At 39.5% G+C, this 15,649-nt stretch overlaps 1 protein-coding gene across 5 annotated transcripts in view; it reads right to left on the bottom strand.

Moving 5' to 3' along the window:
• The window catches only part of ARL15 (ADP ribosylation factor like GTPase 15), a 231,155-nt gene that overhangs the window by 193,542 nt on the left and 21,964 nt on the right, over positions 1-15,649 (bottom strand). For 3 of the 5 annotated variants that reach the window (XM_052670238.1, XM_052670239.1, XM_052670233.1), the window contains exons 2-3: positions 15,174-15,264; positions 14,501-14,557 (exon numbers count right to left, since the gene is read on the bottom strand). The exons of the other annotated variants lie outside the window; for them this stretch is intronic. In XM_052670238.1, coding sequence (XP_052526198.1) covers positions 14,501-14,554 — 54 coding nt within the window. In that variant the 5' untranslated portion in view covers positions 14,555-14,557; positions 15,174-15,264. The remainder of the gene's footprint in view (positions 1-14,500; positions 14,558-15,173; positions 15,265-15,649) is intronic. 5 annotated transcript variants of the gene reach the window in all.

Genomic DNA, 15,649 nt, shown 5'->3' with positions numbered 1-15,649 from the left:
ATTAAAGATTTACAACAACTTCTTAAAAATTATTTTATAACTTCAACAGTAAAAATAGCTGAAGACTAGCAAAATGTAATAATAGAAATGCACAGATATCAACAAGTTGGGAGCAAGTAGCAAGCCACAGTGTGAGGCATCGCAACTCTGTAAGTTTGCAGACAACACCAAGTTGGGGAGAAGTGTCAATCTGCCTGAGAACTGGAAGGCCCTACAGAGGGATCCAGACAGGCTGGATCGCTGAGCCGAGGCCAATGGAATGAAGTGTTAAGTCCTGCACTTTGGCCACAACAATCTCATGCAACGCTATGGGCATGGGGTGAAGTGGCTGGAAAGCTGCACAGAGGAAAAGGATCTGGTAGTCTTCACTGATACTTGATACATTGATACTTTGCTGAAGGTGAGCCAGCAGTACGCCCAGGTAACCAAGACAGCCAAGGGCTTCTTGGTTTGCATATGAGATAGTGTTGCAAGCAGGAGTAGGGAGGTGATCATCTCTCTGTACCCAGCTCTGGTGAGGTCACACCTCCAGTACTGCGTTCAGTTTTGGGCCCCTCATTACAAGAAAGATATTGAAGCCCTGGAGAGTGTTCAGAGAAGGTTTTGGAGCACAGGTCTTATAAAGAATGGCTGAGGGAACTCAAATTACCCCATCTGGAGAAGAGAAGGCTCAGGGAAGACCTTACTGCTCTCTATAACTACCCAAAAGGAGGCCATGACAAGGTGGAGGTCAGCCTCTTCTCAACCTGTGATAGAATGAGAGGAGATGGAGTGAAGTTGCAGTGGGGAAGGCTCAGGTTGGATATTAAAACTAATTTCTTCTTTAAGAGAGTGTGGAGGCATTGGAAGAGGCTACCCAGGGAAGTGATGGCATCAGAGTCCCTAGAGGTGATTAAGGAAACGGTGGATGTGGTACAATGGAATATGGTTTAGTGGGCAATACTGGTTGGACTGTGGGACTGGACATTTTTAGAGGTCCTTTCCAACCTTAATGATTCTATGATTCTACAATTCAAAACTATCAGATTATCTTCTAAGACCTGTTTAGAACTTGCTAAGAAATGGTAGAGTTATTTATATTTTGCAAGTTATACTTCAGTTTACTCTAATAAAAAAGTAGCTTCCATTTCATCCACAGTTTTGAAAATTGAGCCACTAGCTATAAAACTCAGGAATAAAGCAAACACAAGGACAAAAGCATACAGAGGCAATTCCAAATACATTCAGATTTCATATTCAACTAAAAAGTTTATTCATATAGTCCACCTGAAATTCATTTATCATTCACTAGAGAGTAGAAGCTTATACAAGATTAACTCAAGTTACATTACAGCCTCAGGAGAACACAAATCTAAGACCTCAATTTCTTTTCTTGTGGTTTTCTTGCTCACTATCCTATAGCCTGAGTTTCATATTTCCACTTGCTCAGCATAGCTTATTCTCAAGTAACTTTTATTTTTGTATTATTATTTGGGTATGTTTTTACTTTCTTCTTGGGGTGTTGGATTATAACTCTCTTTATCAACATTCATGCTCAGCAAATGCTGACTTCAGAAATTTGGGATTCTCATGTTACTGCTTTTTAAAAGCCTCTGCATTTAATCTAATATGTAGAGATGTGCATTTAATCCCTCTCAGAATTTCTTCTTACTCAAAGCTGAGAGACATTACAGTGAAAAGCACTTAAAGAACCTCTGAAACAAAGTGACCTCCAACATATTACAACAATGCTGATACAACCTGCACCTGTGACCGTCTCTCAGTCTCAGAAGATTTGTTCTATTCCACAACCAACAAATTCAAGAAGAAAAAATAACCAGGTAAAAAAAAATACTGTACTGATAACAGCTGATACTGATACTGTACTGATAACAGCAATTCTGATACAATGGCAAGACAAAAGCATCTGAATCACATACCTTGAGATCAACAATCAAAAGTTTTTACCAACTTTTACTATACATTATTCCACTCCCTTCTATTGTTCCAAAATCTTCTGTTTCAATTAATTCACTTTCACAACAAACACCACTTCATTTTTCCACGTGTAGAAAGCACACGTGGCACAGAACTTGCATGGCTCCCACACACACTGCTGTGCTCTTCATGGGACCTGCTTGTCATAGGAGAGACAACATTGTGAATCAAATTACCAACGTCTTTTAAGCCTCTAGGTACGACCATACTACATGCTACTGTCACAGGGATTATTATTAGGCCAGACAAATGGACCAGAGTGTCTTCCAGATAATCCAGAGTGACGACAAAATTAAGTAAGCAGTTTATCAAGAGAACACTAACACAACAAAAGCCTGGCTAAAAAAAAACAATGGAAAATGAATGCAGTTGTGAAATTTGACTTCTGATTTTAACAGAACAAGTTTTAGGCTTCTTAAGCAGTAGTAATTATGTTAGGGCTGGATTAAAAAAAAAAAAAAAAAAAAAGATAGAAAAATTATATATAAAATAGTCTGCCAGCAATCCAGCTGAATTTTGGGACAGCTGACCTTAGATGCATGCTTTAAATAACTGTCACGAACTACCAATGACAGTAATATATTATCAGCTTTCAGACACCTTTAAATTACAAGGCTAACATACTTGATATAAATTAATAGCAGGACAAAAGAATGAGCTTAACAGAGAACAGTAGGTAACTTTCTGCAAGTTTAAGTATACACTGGTTGATATATTCGTAGAATCATAGAATGGTTTGATTTGAAAGAGACATGTAAGATCATCTAGCTCCAACTCTCCTGCTATAGACAAGGACACCTCCCACCACACCAGGTTGTTCAGTGCCCCATCCAGCCTGGCTCCGAACACATCCACAGCCTCTCTGGGAAACCTTTCCAGTGTCTCATGTTCACAGTAAAGAATTTCTTCATAACATCTAGTCTAAATCTACCCTCTTCCACTTTAAAGCAATTCCGCTTGTCCTGTCACTACACGCCCTTACAAAATTCCCTCCCCACCTTTCTCAAAGGTCTCCTTCAGGGACTGCATAGCCACTATGAGGTCTCCTCAGAGCCTGCTCTTCTCCAGGATGGAGAGCTCCAACTCTCTCAGCCTGTCCTCATAGGGGAGATGCTCCATCCTGCTGATGATCTTTGTGGTGCTCCTCTGGACTTGCTCCAACAGCTCTATGTCCTTGTGTTGGGGATCCCTGAACTAAATGCAGTACTCCGGACGGGGTCTCACGAGAGCAGAGTAGACGAGCAAAATCACCTCCCTCAACCTGGTCATGTTTCTCCTGATGTAACCCAGGATAAGGTTGGCCTTCTGGGCTGCAAGCATTCATTGATGGCTCATACTGAGCTTCCATCAACTGACACTCCCAAATCCTTCTCCCCTCAGCCTGTATTTGTGCTTGGGATTGTCCCTGTCCAGGTGCAGGACCTTGCACTTGGCGCTGTTGAACTTCAAGAGGCTGGCATGGGCCCATCTCTCAAGACGGTCCATGTCCCTCTGGATGGCATCACTTCCCTCTAGTATGTCAGCTGCACCTCTCAGCTTGTCACTATAATGTGAACTGTAGTTACAAAAAAACCAGTAATTAATGGAATTTAAGGGAGGGATTCTAGCATACCTCAGAATGTTTCATCTGCACACAGACACACCTTTCTAACACCACACCCGTCCCAGCAAACAACTGGAGAAGTTAAAATACTCCGTGCTAAACCTGGAGGAAGTGAACAATGCAACATTAAGAAACAAGTATGAGGTACAAGGAAAATGAATCATACAGAAGGCATTATTTTGGTCAAGATGTAAGTGTCAAGAAGGGCCAGGATCAAGCAGAACAACATCAGAGATGTGAAAAAACTCTATCTAACAGTTAAAGGATAATTTAACAGGATGAGAGCATAGAAAACAGATACAATAATGAATATATGAACTGAGAAATTAAAAACAGTCATAGATAACAGTAATTTATATGACTGCAATTCCATCTATAGCTGGACCAAAGACAAATTTGGCACGCAGAACCATGCTAACTGATTGAGAACTTTTCAAGAGGTGAAAGGTTAAGGTTATTTCCCAAACCAGAGACAAGCCTCAGTCATACCAGTGACAAGGAGTACTTGTCTCCCTGTGCTAGCTGTAACAGTTGTAAAGGAAATCACTTCTGGGAAGCCTTGCACCTCTCCTCAGCCATGTCTAGTTATTACCCTGTGCAGTTTTATTTCACGTAACTTGGATGGAGGAAAATGTGTATGCTGAAATACAAGCTTGCCTTCAACAAGAAGACACGATAATGAAAGCAGACAGGAATACTGCTCTTCAAAGAAACAAGGTAAGCAAAAAGAGTAGGTCATGTTTCAGCCTGAAATGCAACATTTAGTAAAATAATGGCACAAAAATTTCTGTTGATTCAAGTCAGTTTTCATGTGCTCTGAAAAAAAGGCATTAAGAGTATTGAATGAAACAAGGTGGGCTCACTGCTTCAACTCAAAGTATTAAACACAGATAAGAAACTGAACAATTAAGTTTAGGAAGCCTTGGAATAAACACTGCTGCAGAAAGACACACAAGAATTTTATCCACACACACATAGCTAGTTGCAACAACAGCAGAAAAAGAATTTTGAAGTCTTAGTTACAGTACACTGAAAGTAACCCCTACTTTCCAAGATGCAAGCGCAAGACAGTTCAGACATCATTTCTCACATCTCAATGACTCTTAAAAGTCTGTGCTTCAGAAGACCTTTTAATATGATAATGCACTTAGTTACTCGAAAGCTACCTTTTTAAATTGGTCAATTTATACACATTAATAATAGCACTGTAATTCTATGAAGTTACAGTACCTTTTCAACACTACAGTTATTTCTACTCTTCAACAATAGAAAGGAAGTGGTACTTACTAAGGTTCTTCATATCACAGAACTTAAACAGACTGAAAATTTTTGTATAACATAGTAAAAATGATCCAAAAGCAAATATTGCAGTAAAAGACTGACCTAAAATCACAGAACCAAAGATTCACAGAAAAACAGAACGATGGAGGTTGGAAATGACCTTCATGATCATCAAATCCAATCAGCAACCTGACATACAAAGTCCCATCACTGAACCACATCCTTCAGTGCTGTATTTGGAGATACCAACACAATCATTTGGGAACAATCACTCAAGTGGTACATACAAGGGAATAGCTGCACTGTTTTAGCCTATTAACTAAATAAAGATTCAAATTTCAGATAATATCAGCATTGTAAAGTTTTAAGAAAGTAAAACTTAAACTAGGAAGTTATTTTAAATTGACTATTAAGAAAGACACAAGAATATTTTAAAATGCCAGCAATTTGGAAATACCCTGTGATCTGAAATATTACTATTTAAAAGATCACAGATCATTCATTTAACTACCTAGAGCTTTCATCACACTTCAGTCTCTAATGGCAGACATTAACAGCCAAGGAGATGTCCAGGAAGCAATCCTGGACATAACCATATTCCCCATTCCCCATAACCCTCTCTTTTCAAACTTCCACAACAAAACTATCATTTCATCAATCAATTGCCCCTCAGAAATCAATCACACGGTCTTGAGAATGCTTACTTAATCTTTAAATCTAATGAATATATGATCTAAATCACTTAAGTGACTCTTCCTCTCGAACTTTTATTTTGTCCCCAGTAATAAGCAATTGTCACAAAACTCCCAATACTTGCCTCTGCCCATATAAACACTGAACATTTAGGTGCCTTCTGCGATAGACCAAATTGCAGAAGTATAAAAAGCACTTTTTGCTATTCCATCCTCTTATGATTCTCCTTTCTTCTCATTTCTGGAACAGTAGTCTCCTTTTTTCCTTTCTTTTTTGTCTATGGCTGCTGAAGACGCATCAGGCACCAACTCCCTTCTCCCCAAGAATACTTTCTCTTTTTAATCATTACTTTAATGAAAGTGCTACTTGAAAAGGAACATTTCAGGCCAATAAGGAATCTCAAAGCATGTTGAAGATGCTAGCCTATAATTATAAAGAAGCTGAAGCAGCATGAAGTTCAGTAGGCCACTAACTACAATATCTGAGCAAATTTTTCAACTGTACAATAAGGCGTAACATAAATGTATCAAAGGCAGAAATACTAATAGAGAGAATTAGAGAGGTCTTCTAACCTCTAAAACTAACTCACATGAAATTTTGTGGCATTCGACACATTTCTTTGCATTTATTCCACCTATTTCCTGCTTGTACAACTTCTTCCCTTATAACGTATCTGTTCTTGAACAAATGCAGGAAGTTTTTAGAAAACAAGTTAACTATTTACAGGAGTAATTGTAATAGCAACACTGTTATATCAATAATGCCTTCAAGATACAGTGCAAGCACATTCATGAGAGCCTACAGTTTCCTCACAGGGGAGTGGAAGGGCAGACACGGATCTCCTCTCTCTGGTGACAGCAACAGGAGCAGGGGGAATGGAATGGAGCTGTGTCACGAGAGGGTCAGGTCAGGTATCAGGAAAAGGTTCTTCACTAGAGAGTGTTTGGGCCCTGAATTCCCAGGGCAGTGGTCATGGCACCAAGATGCTGGAATTCAAGAAGTGTCTGGACAACACTCTCAGACATAGGGTTTGAATCTTGGATGGTTCTGTGTGGAGCCAGGTGTTAGACTCAGTAATCCTTGTGGGTCCCTTGCTGCTTAGAACCCACAAGGATCTAGGATTCTAGGACTTTATGTCTAAGAAAAAAAGATTTTAAGCTCATGGTAACAAAATAAGGCTAAGACCTGATGGACAGACTGATTACGAAAGCTTTCTGCTCCAAAAAGCGTCCTGCTCCGAAAGCTGATGCTCACAAGTCCATAGGGCCGGATGGATTGCACCCTAGAGCGCTGAGGGAGTTGGAGGATGTGGTTGCCAAGCCACTCTCCATCATTCTTTGGCAGTCCTGGCTAACCGAGGATGTCCCAGCAGGCTGGAGACTGGCAAATGTGACGCCCATCTTCAAAAAGGGCTGGAAAGGTGATCCTGGTAGCTACAGACCTGTCAGTCTCACCTCAGTGCCCGGGAAGGTTGTGGAACGGATAATCTCGGGAGCCACCATGGACCAGTTAAAGGCCAACCAGGGGATCAGGCCCGGTCAGCATGGGTTTACGAATGGTAAAGCCTGTCTGACAAACCTGATTTCATTCTATGGCAAGGTGACCCGCTTAGTGGATGAGGGTAAGGCTGTCAATGTGGTTTACCTGGAGTTCAGTAAGGCCTTCAACACTGTTCCCCACAGCATTCTCATGGAGAAGCTGGCTGCCCATGGTTTGGATGGGCGTACGCTCCGCTGGGTGAAACACTGGCTGGATGACCAGACCCAAAGAGCTGTGGCCAACAGAGCTAAATCCAGCTGGTGGCCGGGTCACGAGTGGTGTCCCCCAGGGCACAGTATTGGGGCAGCTTCTATGAAACATCTTTATTAATCTTGATGAGGGGATTGAGTGCATCCTCAGTAAGTTTGCAGATGACTCCTAGCTGGGAGGCAGTGTTGATCTGCCCAAGGGGAGAAGGGCACTACAGAGGGACCTGGATAGACTGGATTGATGGTCCAAGGTTAACTGTATGTATTTCAACAGGGCCAAGTGTTGGGTCCTGCACTTTGGTCACAACAACCCCAGGCAACCCTACAGGCCTGGGGAAGAGTGGCTGGAAAGCTGCCTGACGGAAAGGGACCTTGGTGTATTGATGGACAGCTGGCTGAGTATGAGCCAGCAGTGTGCCCGGGTGGCCAAGAAGGCCCATGGCATCCTGGCTTGTATCAGGAATGGTGAGGTGAGCAGGACTAGGGAAGTCATCCTGCCCCTGTACTCGGCGCTGGTGAGGTCTCACCTCGAGTACTGTGTTCAGTTTTGGGCACCTCAGTACGCTGTACACAGTACACAGTGTACACAGTACACAGGACACTGAGGTGCTGGAGCAAGGCCGAAGAAGGGCAACAAGGCTTGTGAAGGGCTTGGAGAACATGGCCTACGAGGGGAGATTGAAGGAACTGGGGCTGTTTAGTATGAGGAAAAGGAGGCTGAAGGGAGACCTTATTGCTCCCTTCCAGTATCTGGAAGGTGATTGCAGTGAGAGCAGGGGTGGTCTCTTCTCACTGGTGACAGGTGACAGGACGAGGGGAAGTGGCCTCAACTTGCACCAGGGTAAGTTTAGGTTGAATATCAGGAAAACTTCTTTACAGGAAGGATTGTTAAGCACTGGAATAGGCTTCCCAGGAGGTGGTTGAGTCACCATCCTGGATGTGTTAAAAATCCATTTGGATGTGGTGCTCAGGAACACGATTGTGGAGGGTTGTTAGAGTTAGGGCAGTATGGTTAGGTTGTGGTTGGACTCAATGATCTTTAGGTCTCTTCCAACCTGAGTGATTCTATAATTCTAAGATCACCCTTCCACTGTAACAGGTCATTCTGTGAAAATAATGATCACCCTGGAATTGTAATTCCTAACACACTGTGGTTGTCCAGTAAAAGCAAACTGCAGACAAATCACAATCTACATTTACTATGGTAGAAGCAACACCACTTTCAGGCAGATAATAATGTGAGTAACAGAATAATAAATATAATCAAAACAGCTGTATGCAATTACTATAAATAGTAAATATTAACCACCACTTCCACTTGCAAATCACTCATTAGGTTCTTACTTATTAAGCTGTACAAAGTAGATGATATGATTGTGTGTAAACACTGAGCAGTGCAGGCAACTTCTAACATATTCAGAAGGCTATCTCTTGCCTCAATTTTGAATTGATCAGCCAGATTACTCCCTGCAAATTAATTTACTTTGCTGCAAACATCCTGGCTGCACCAATTCTACTTTTGGGCTATCAAACACGAAAGGAAAGTTTTCACCTTCACTGAAATGTCTTTTCTAGTCTTCACGTCCCCTTAATAATCCAAATGCTTGATTTGTACAATTCCCACTGAGGAACCCAACATGCTTCAACACTGTCTTTCCAAAACCCACAATCATAGGCCAGCTCAAATTTCAAACATGTGATGTTGCTAACAGAAGTTTGTTGGAATTTTGACAAATTCTGTGTTTTGATATGCACTTTCAATATCCAAAACCCATTATTCATTTCAAATCAACTAAAAAAATATTTTTTTTTATTATCTTTTTTTTAATTAACAACACTATTTCACAAATTATACCAAGAAGAGATGCTTAGCAGTCATCAGAAAAGTCCATGCTCACACAGTAACCCCTGCAGCTACTTGCGCCTACAGGAATAGTTTATGTTTCATGAAGACCCAGTACTGAAGGCAAAATATGACATTTTGCCAGTACGTTACTCAACTGTTTTTTTGGAAAGAGAGCAATGCTGAAGATCAGGAATCATGACTTCCAAAAAGAAGACACAAAATATTGTTTATGTACACAATTACAAACCACACAGCTTTGATAAATACAAACTGAAAGGCAACTTGTCTCAACAGAGTGAGACTCTTGTAATAACAATCTGAGTTTTTTTCTTAGTTCTCCTTCAAGTTAATTGTCTGTGGAACAAGAATGATATTTTCTAAAGCAAAGAGACTTTGAACAGGAAGGGGTCATAAAAAGCAGACTGGTCAGATGCAACAATCTCTAGATCAGAACAAAGCTCCATTCCAGTATGCGAGTTTGCCAGACAACATTTCATTCTGACAAAAATTAACAGGCTATTTTGGTAAACCACGCACTTCCCAATAAAATAAAACTAAATACTATTTTTCAGTGGTTGTCAAAAGGGTTGTCAACACAAAGTGCATCAGTAGCTCAAGGAAGCAATGTTGTCACACCTGCATTGGTTGGACCAAACCACTGAGCTGTCTGATCAGAAGATATCATGAGCTCTGGCCACAAGGAGCGGCTGCTCAACAATTTAAAAACAGTTCACTTTGACCAGTGAACTTTGTACTGGGAAAGGAAAGAGAATTGTATTCTCATCCTCACTCCTGCCTTGGAGTGGATGATCTCCCACTAAACCTGCCTTGGCTTTCTCCATTTGATTAAAAAAAAAAAGTTACAACACTTTCTCCATTTCAGGAAAGCAGTCTACTAGCTCTTATATTAAAAGAAAAAAGAAAAAAGAAGGCTTACTATATTAATGTTTATACACACAGAATAACATCAGCGCTTCTCCTTTTTAACTACTTAGGTTAGCGTAAATGAAAACACGTAAACCAAAAAGCAATACACAAACACACATGGCTACACATTTGCAACAATTAGACAAACTCTCATCAAATACAGGGCTATTTCATCAAACACAAGTCACTGCCAGTAGATACTCTGCTGCCAGTATGTTACTTTTATTTAAAGCTGAAGCTGAAACATTGATACCTTTCCAGCAGTCCAGCCATACAAATCAATAGTAACAGTGAATGGAACTGTCTGCATTTCCCAAAGGGTAGAACATAAAAGGATTTTTTCCTGCTGCCTTTTTGTGCCTTTGTTTTGCTGCTCATGTCAAGGACATGACATGGGAAAGGGAGGAGTAGACAGGATATGCTATATGAGCTCTGTTATTACTTTAACTTTGCATTTTCCAACGGGAAACCTCATCAGGGAGGGGAAGAGTCGCACAGGAAGCCTTCTATACCATAACTCACAGGCTGGCTCGTGAACCTTCCCAAACACACTCCCACGATTACCTTCTCTTCCATGACTGCCTTCAGTTACTACCACAGCTGGCTTCTCTTAAGAGCCTTCCCTCCACCACTTCATGAACAAATGTTAATTCTGTCTTCTTTTAATACCAGAAAAATTCCTTGGAATAACAGTTGTTTCCAGTCAAACTATTTTCAAGACAAGAATTTATCACTGTCGTTATAAACAATGACAAATGTAAGTTAATCCAAAGTAAACTAGAGAACTAAGAGCACAACATTTGCACCATTTACTATGCTTACCATATATAAACTACAGTAAGCACAGCTTTATAAAACATCTTTTATTCCCACATCTCATTGCACAAATTCAATCCAAAAGGCTACTAATACCAAAATATCCATGACTCATCATTTTCATGAAGAAGATGCCAACACTGATGCAATGCTGCTGGAGTACATCAGTTTTGCCATACTAGGCATGTGAGGAGAAAGCTCTGCGAAGGACTTTTTGTTATCTGAATTATGTTCTAAATGAGTTTTCCCTAATTATTTATCTACTGATGCCATGTTCTAAATCAAGGAAAATGATTACTTTCTAATTTTTCAAGAACAGAAAGTCTTATTTTCTATTTTTTCTTCTTAATGCACTCCAGATCAAGCTTCCCAAGTTTTTCTGCACGGTTCTCACCATTGCAGAGGCTTCCTTCCTTGTTGTTATCCACGACAAAATGCAACAGGAAAATCAGTAGTCTTTTTGCTTATTCCTGGGGTCGTTGGAGGACAGAGGGTGTATTTTAGGATAAAATATCTAGTACAGGATACCAGAGGGTCTTCCAGATACAATGTGTAAGCATACAACCATGTATGCTGTATATGCTGATGTATATGGAATCCTAAATAGTTACAAAGGTAGCCAACACACCACCACAAAAACTATTTTACAAGAAATACAGCAAACTTCAGATTATTTTTCCTCTCAAGTTCATGTAGGTTAGACTCTTCACAGTCATTTCACTACTGTTTTCATTTGGTTAAAAAAATGCATCAGACTAAGAAAAGCAGTTAATGATAACAGCATAAATGTCTGTAAAGCTTTGCTACAAGCTCTTACGAGCTTACAATCTCCACAACCATGGAAAGTCAGAAACTAACACATCTACCTGTTCCTAGCACTCACCCACTAGTGAAGCAGAACAAAAAGGAAGTCTGAAAAGGCTGGTACTTCTGCCAAGATACTAGATGTGTCAGGCTCAAAGGAAATGGAGCTCTATTTTGCTTGGTTGGTTGTTGGTTGTTTTCTAACCCCAGATTTTCCATTTCAGTTTCTTATAAAGCTTTGATTTTAGGATACTTTCATCACCAGTTCCTTATAAATACCTATGCAGTTTTCACATTAACCATTACTGTGTTTCTCCTTCTCCCAAGGACTGAATCTACATCTCATCTGGTTCACCTTAAATGGGTACCATATCTTTCTGCAGTTTTGCAAGGACCTGTGTTCTTAGCTCAAGAGAACAAAGCTTTAGCCTCTCAGTCACAGCAACTGAAAGCAACACAGGCACTTCTGATATAGATATCTATATAAGCCCTTCCTCCTTCTTGTAATCTGTACAGGCCTGAAAAACAGGAAGCCTCGTTAATGCAGTAGTACAGCTGAAGTAATGAGTACTCAAGTGAGTTACTGATAAGCAGCCTGATAACAGACTAACAATTGAGATGTCTGTAGTCCAAAGGACTACAAGTCTTTACAAGATACTTACAGTGCTGTACAAGGACATGCAGAACAGGAAGTGTCCAAATAATACAGTACAAACTGAACACATGGCATTGCTAAGGACTGGTACTTGATAGACTGCCTAGTTTTTTGTCCAAAAAAATTTTTTTTTAAATCTGTTAAACCTTCAAAACAGCATGCAGTAGAAAGTACACAATACAAGATATAAGGATTGACAAGACAGAAAATACAATGTTTTGTTTTGCTTCTTGATCAGTGCCGAGCACTGTATTTGCAAGCTGACAGATTGTTCGCATACCTGAGCAACAAATCCAGGAACTGAGTTACATGACCGAGCAAGAAGACAACCATATGTGGAGAGAGGAACGATCACACTTCATTTCCACATAGTGTTCACATCAGCAGTTTTCTCCATTAACATGGAAACCAAAGCCATTCAGACACTCTCCTCAGTCAGATCAACTGAAGGACTTTTTTCTCACAGCAGGTACTTTTTTATATAAGCAAGCACTCTACACAACAAGCACTTTCCCACAGCAGCTCTTCTAGCTTTCACATACGCTTAACACATAGGGCATCTTCTCTCTATACTTGGTCCACAGCAGTGCATCTCTGTATGCTCTGAAGCGTACTCATCAGCCTCCTCACTAGAGATTCTAGCAGTCAAGGAGATCTATCCCTTCCAGTGCTCTCATAAATTATTTGTATCTTGTAATATAAAAACGTTCAGTGAAATTAAGGGTCATGCCTGACTAAAGGCCATAACAAAATGTCAATTTTCCAACCACCACTATAACTGCAGCTACCATCACTTCACAGTAAACTACAGGTAAGAAGACCAAATTTATCTACTTTAAACCTAAACAGAAGAAATTATTATCAGAGAGATTATTCTGTTTTACATATTGCTTGTACTCAATTCTGCAATACACACAATTATATTTGGACATCCTCTCAAATGAATTTGGACAGCTTAATGCAGCTTTTTAAAGAACTGGCAGATGATCTGCATACTTTGCAGCCATTTTACCTCATGCTGTAGCCTGTTCAGATACTTCAAGATAAGCATACTCTTATCATGTAAGAATTTGAAGAAAGATGATCTTGCTGAGCATCTTAAATACTACAGTTAAACAATTATTTTAATGCAAGCAGCAGTTTCTTCCAGGAGTATTTTGTATATACTTTCCAAGTCTGTTATGTTCTCTTACTTACAATAGAGTCTATTAGATGCTGAAAATGGAACACAAGCAAATGTCACAGAAAGGTGCGGAAGGGACACTCTGGGAGACACAAAATCCCACTTGGTACTGAATTCTAGGAATAAAAACAAATTTTAAGCTTTGCAGTTCAGTTCCCAAGTGTCATGAGTGTATGGCTTTTGAACAGCATCACAGCTGTTCAAAATTCACACACCCTTGGCCTTTACCACCTACTACAATAGGAAGTGGCATGTTTCAGGTTTCTTCCTAAGTAGTATTAACAATAGGAGCAGCACTCTCACTCCAAAAGCTCCAAGATTCGAAGCATGACTTAGGCAAGTGTAGTGTAAATAATGTGTCTCCTAAATGGAGCTTACTCAATTTATTTTTATCTATTTTCAACATTAGTAAAAGAAGCAATGAGGAGGAAGGTGAAATTTAAGGGAAATCAGCATATTTGGGACATTCACATTTGAAATAGCATGAAATAACATCTTTCTTTGGAATTACTTAATTAAGATTTGGGAGATTTAACAAGAGTACTTGGATAACGTTATGGCACTCAAGGCTAAGCTTACAACAGCACATACATTTAGCTAACATTTTAATACACCACATTGCTCAAACATAATAAACATTTCAAAGCGAAGTATACAAACCCTTCGGCCATTAATTTAGGCCTGAATTCTCAGTAATTCATGTGTAAGAATTCCAATGTTTCTTATTTCAAGAGGTTGGTAGGATTTCTCTTTACTTTTTAATTGAAGTGGAAAATACTTTTTTTCTGTCCTTGCATTCAAAAAGCTCCACTTGGATAAACCATGCTGCACTCTGCTTATGGAAACTAATAAATCAAACCCCTTCTACTAATTGTATTAATTAATCCCGATCCCCCCAAAAAACTATGTAACTTCACATAGTGGAGTTAACGCTAACAAAAGTTACTTAGTTAGAACATTGCCTTACCGTGTAAATGCCAATTCTACAAACAGCAAATGAGAGCTGGATACATTCAGACATAGTCTAAAGAAATTAAAATAAAGATGTTACAATAATTCGAGTAATTAAAAATTAAGTTCTCTCTCTTATCTCTCCCCTCTCCCCTGAAAGAAATGTCTTACGGTATATTTCTTTATGCTTTTCTTCTAAGGCTAGACTAAACAAGCTGTGAAAGAAGCCATAAAAATTCGGATTATTCAAATACATACTACTTTTCACAAAGCAGCAGCTGCCAACAGCACTGTATTTACTAACTCAGTATTTCATTATGGGCCTTCAATCATCCAACGTTACACAAATACCCAAACACAGTACTAATACTCTGCATGCAAGCTTTCAGTCCCTTTACCTTTATATACTCTGGCTTAAAAACCACTTGCAGAACATGTTCTGCGTTTCTAGTGGCATGCGAGAACTTCCATGTTAAAATACTATACTTCTTCTCTTCCTACATCAAAATCAAAGTCCTCTTCTTCCTTTTGGCAAAATAATGCAAATATCTCCAAGTTTCTTTATTTCTGGAATCATGCTACCTTCGTTTTCTGAGATTTTCATGTTTAAAATAGAAATCTCTACTGTTTTGAATAAATATTCCATGTAATCTGACACAGCTGTCAATAATCATATCAAAAGTTTTTACCCTCAACTCGCTCAACTTCCAATCTGCTGTGATGCCACAATTCTATGTCTTCTGCAGTCACCCAGAGATGCTGAGGATGGACTATGAATTTCTGATGAAACAGATTAAAAAGACCTCCTTTAAATAGGATTAAAAAGCCAGAAAATATATGCAACTTCCCCCCAAACACAAAGCAAAATGTGTTCTAGGTTTGCCATTTTGATGCACAATCAAGAACAATAAATCAGGGTTACAACGATTTATTCTAAACAGTTTAAGGAATTCTCTTAAATAAGGTTTTCAGAAATCTTTTCTCACCACGTGTAAAAATAAAAGAAACCCAACAGAACACTTTTTGTCTGTGTTTACCAATTTCATACACCATCTGCACGTATTTAACATGTAGAAGGAAAAGTGCTGGATGTTATAGACTTCAAACATTTTCAGTAAGGAAAACAAAATTTCCTTCTACCCACCCAAAAAAACTGTGAACGAAT

The sequence above is a fragment of the Tympanuchus pallidicinctus genome, unplaced genomic scaffold (genome assembly GCF_026119805.1).
Source record: "Tympanuchus pallidicinctus isolate F22 unplaced genomic scaffold, pur_lepc_1.0 scaffold9, whole genome shotgun sequence".
Classification (NCBI taxonomy): Eukaryota; Metazoa; Chordata; class Aves; order Galliformes; family Phasianidae; genus Tympanuchus; species Tympanuchus pallidicinctus.
Note: the sequence above shows the minus strand (reverse complement) of the source record. Positions and strands in the feature narration are given on the sequence as shown.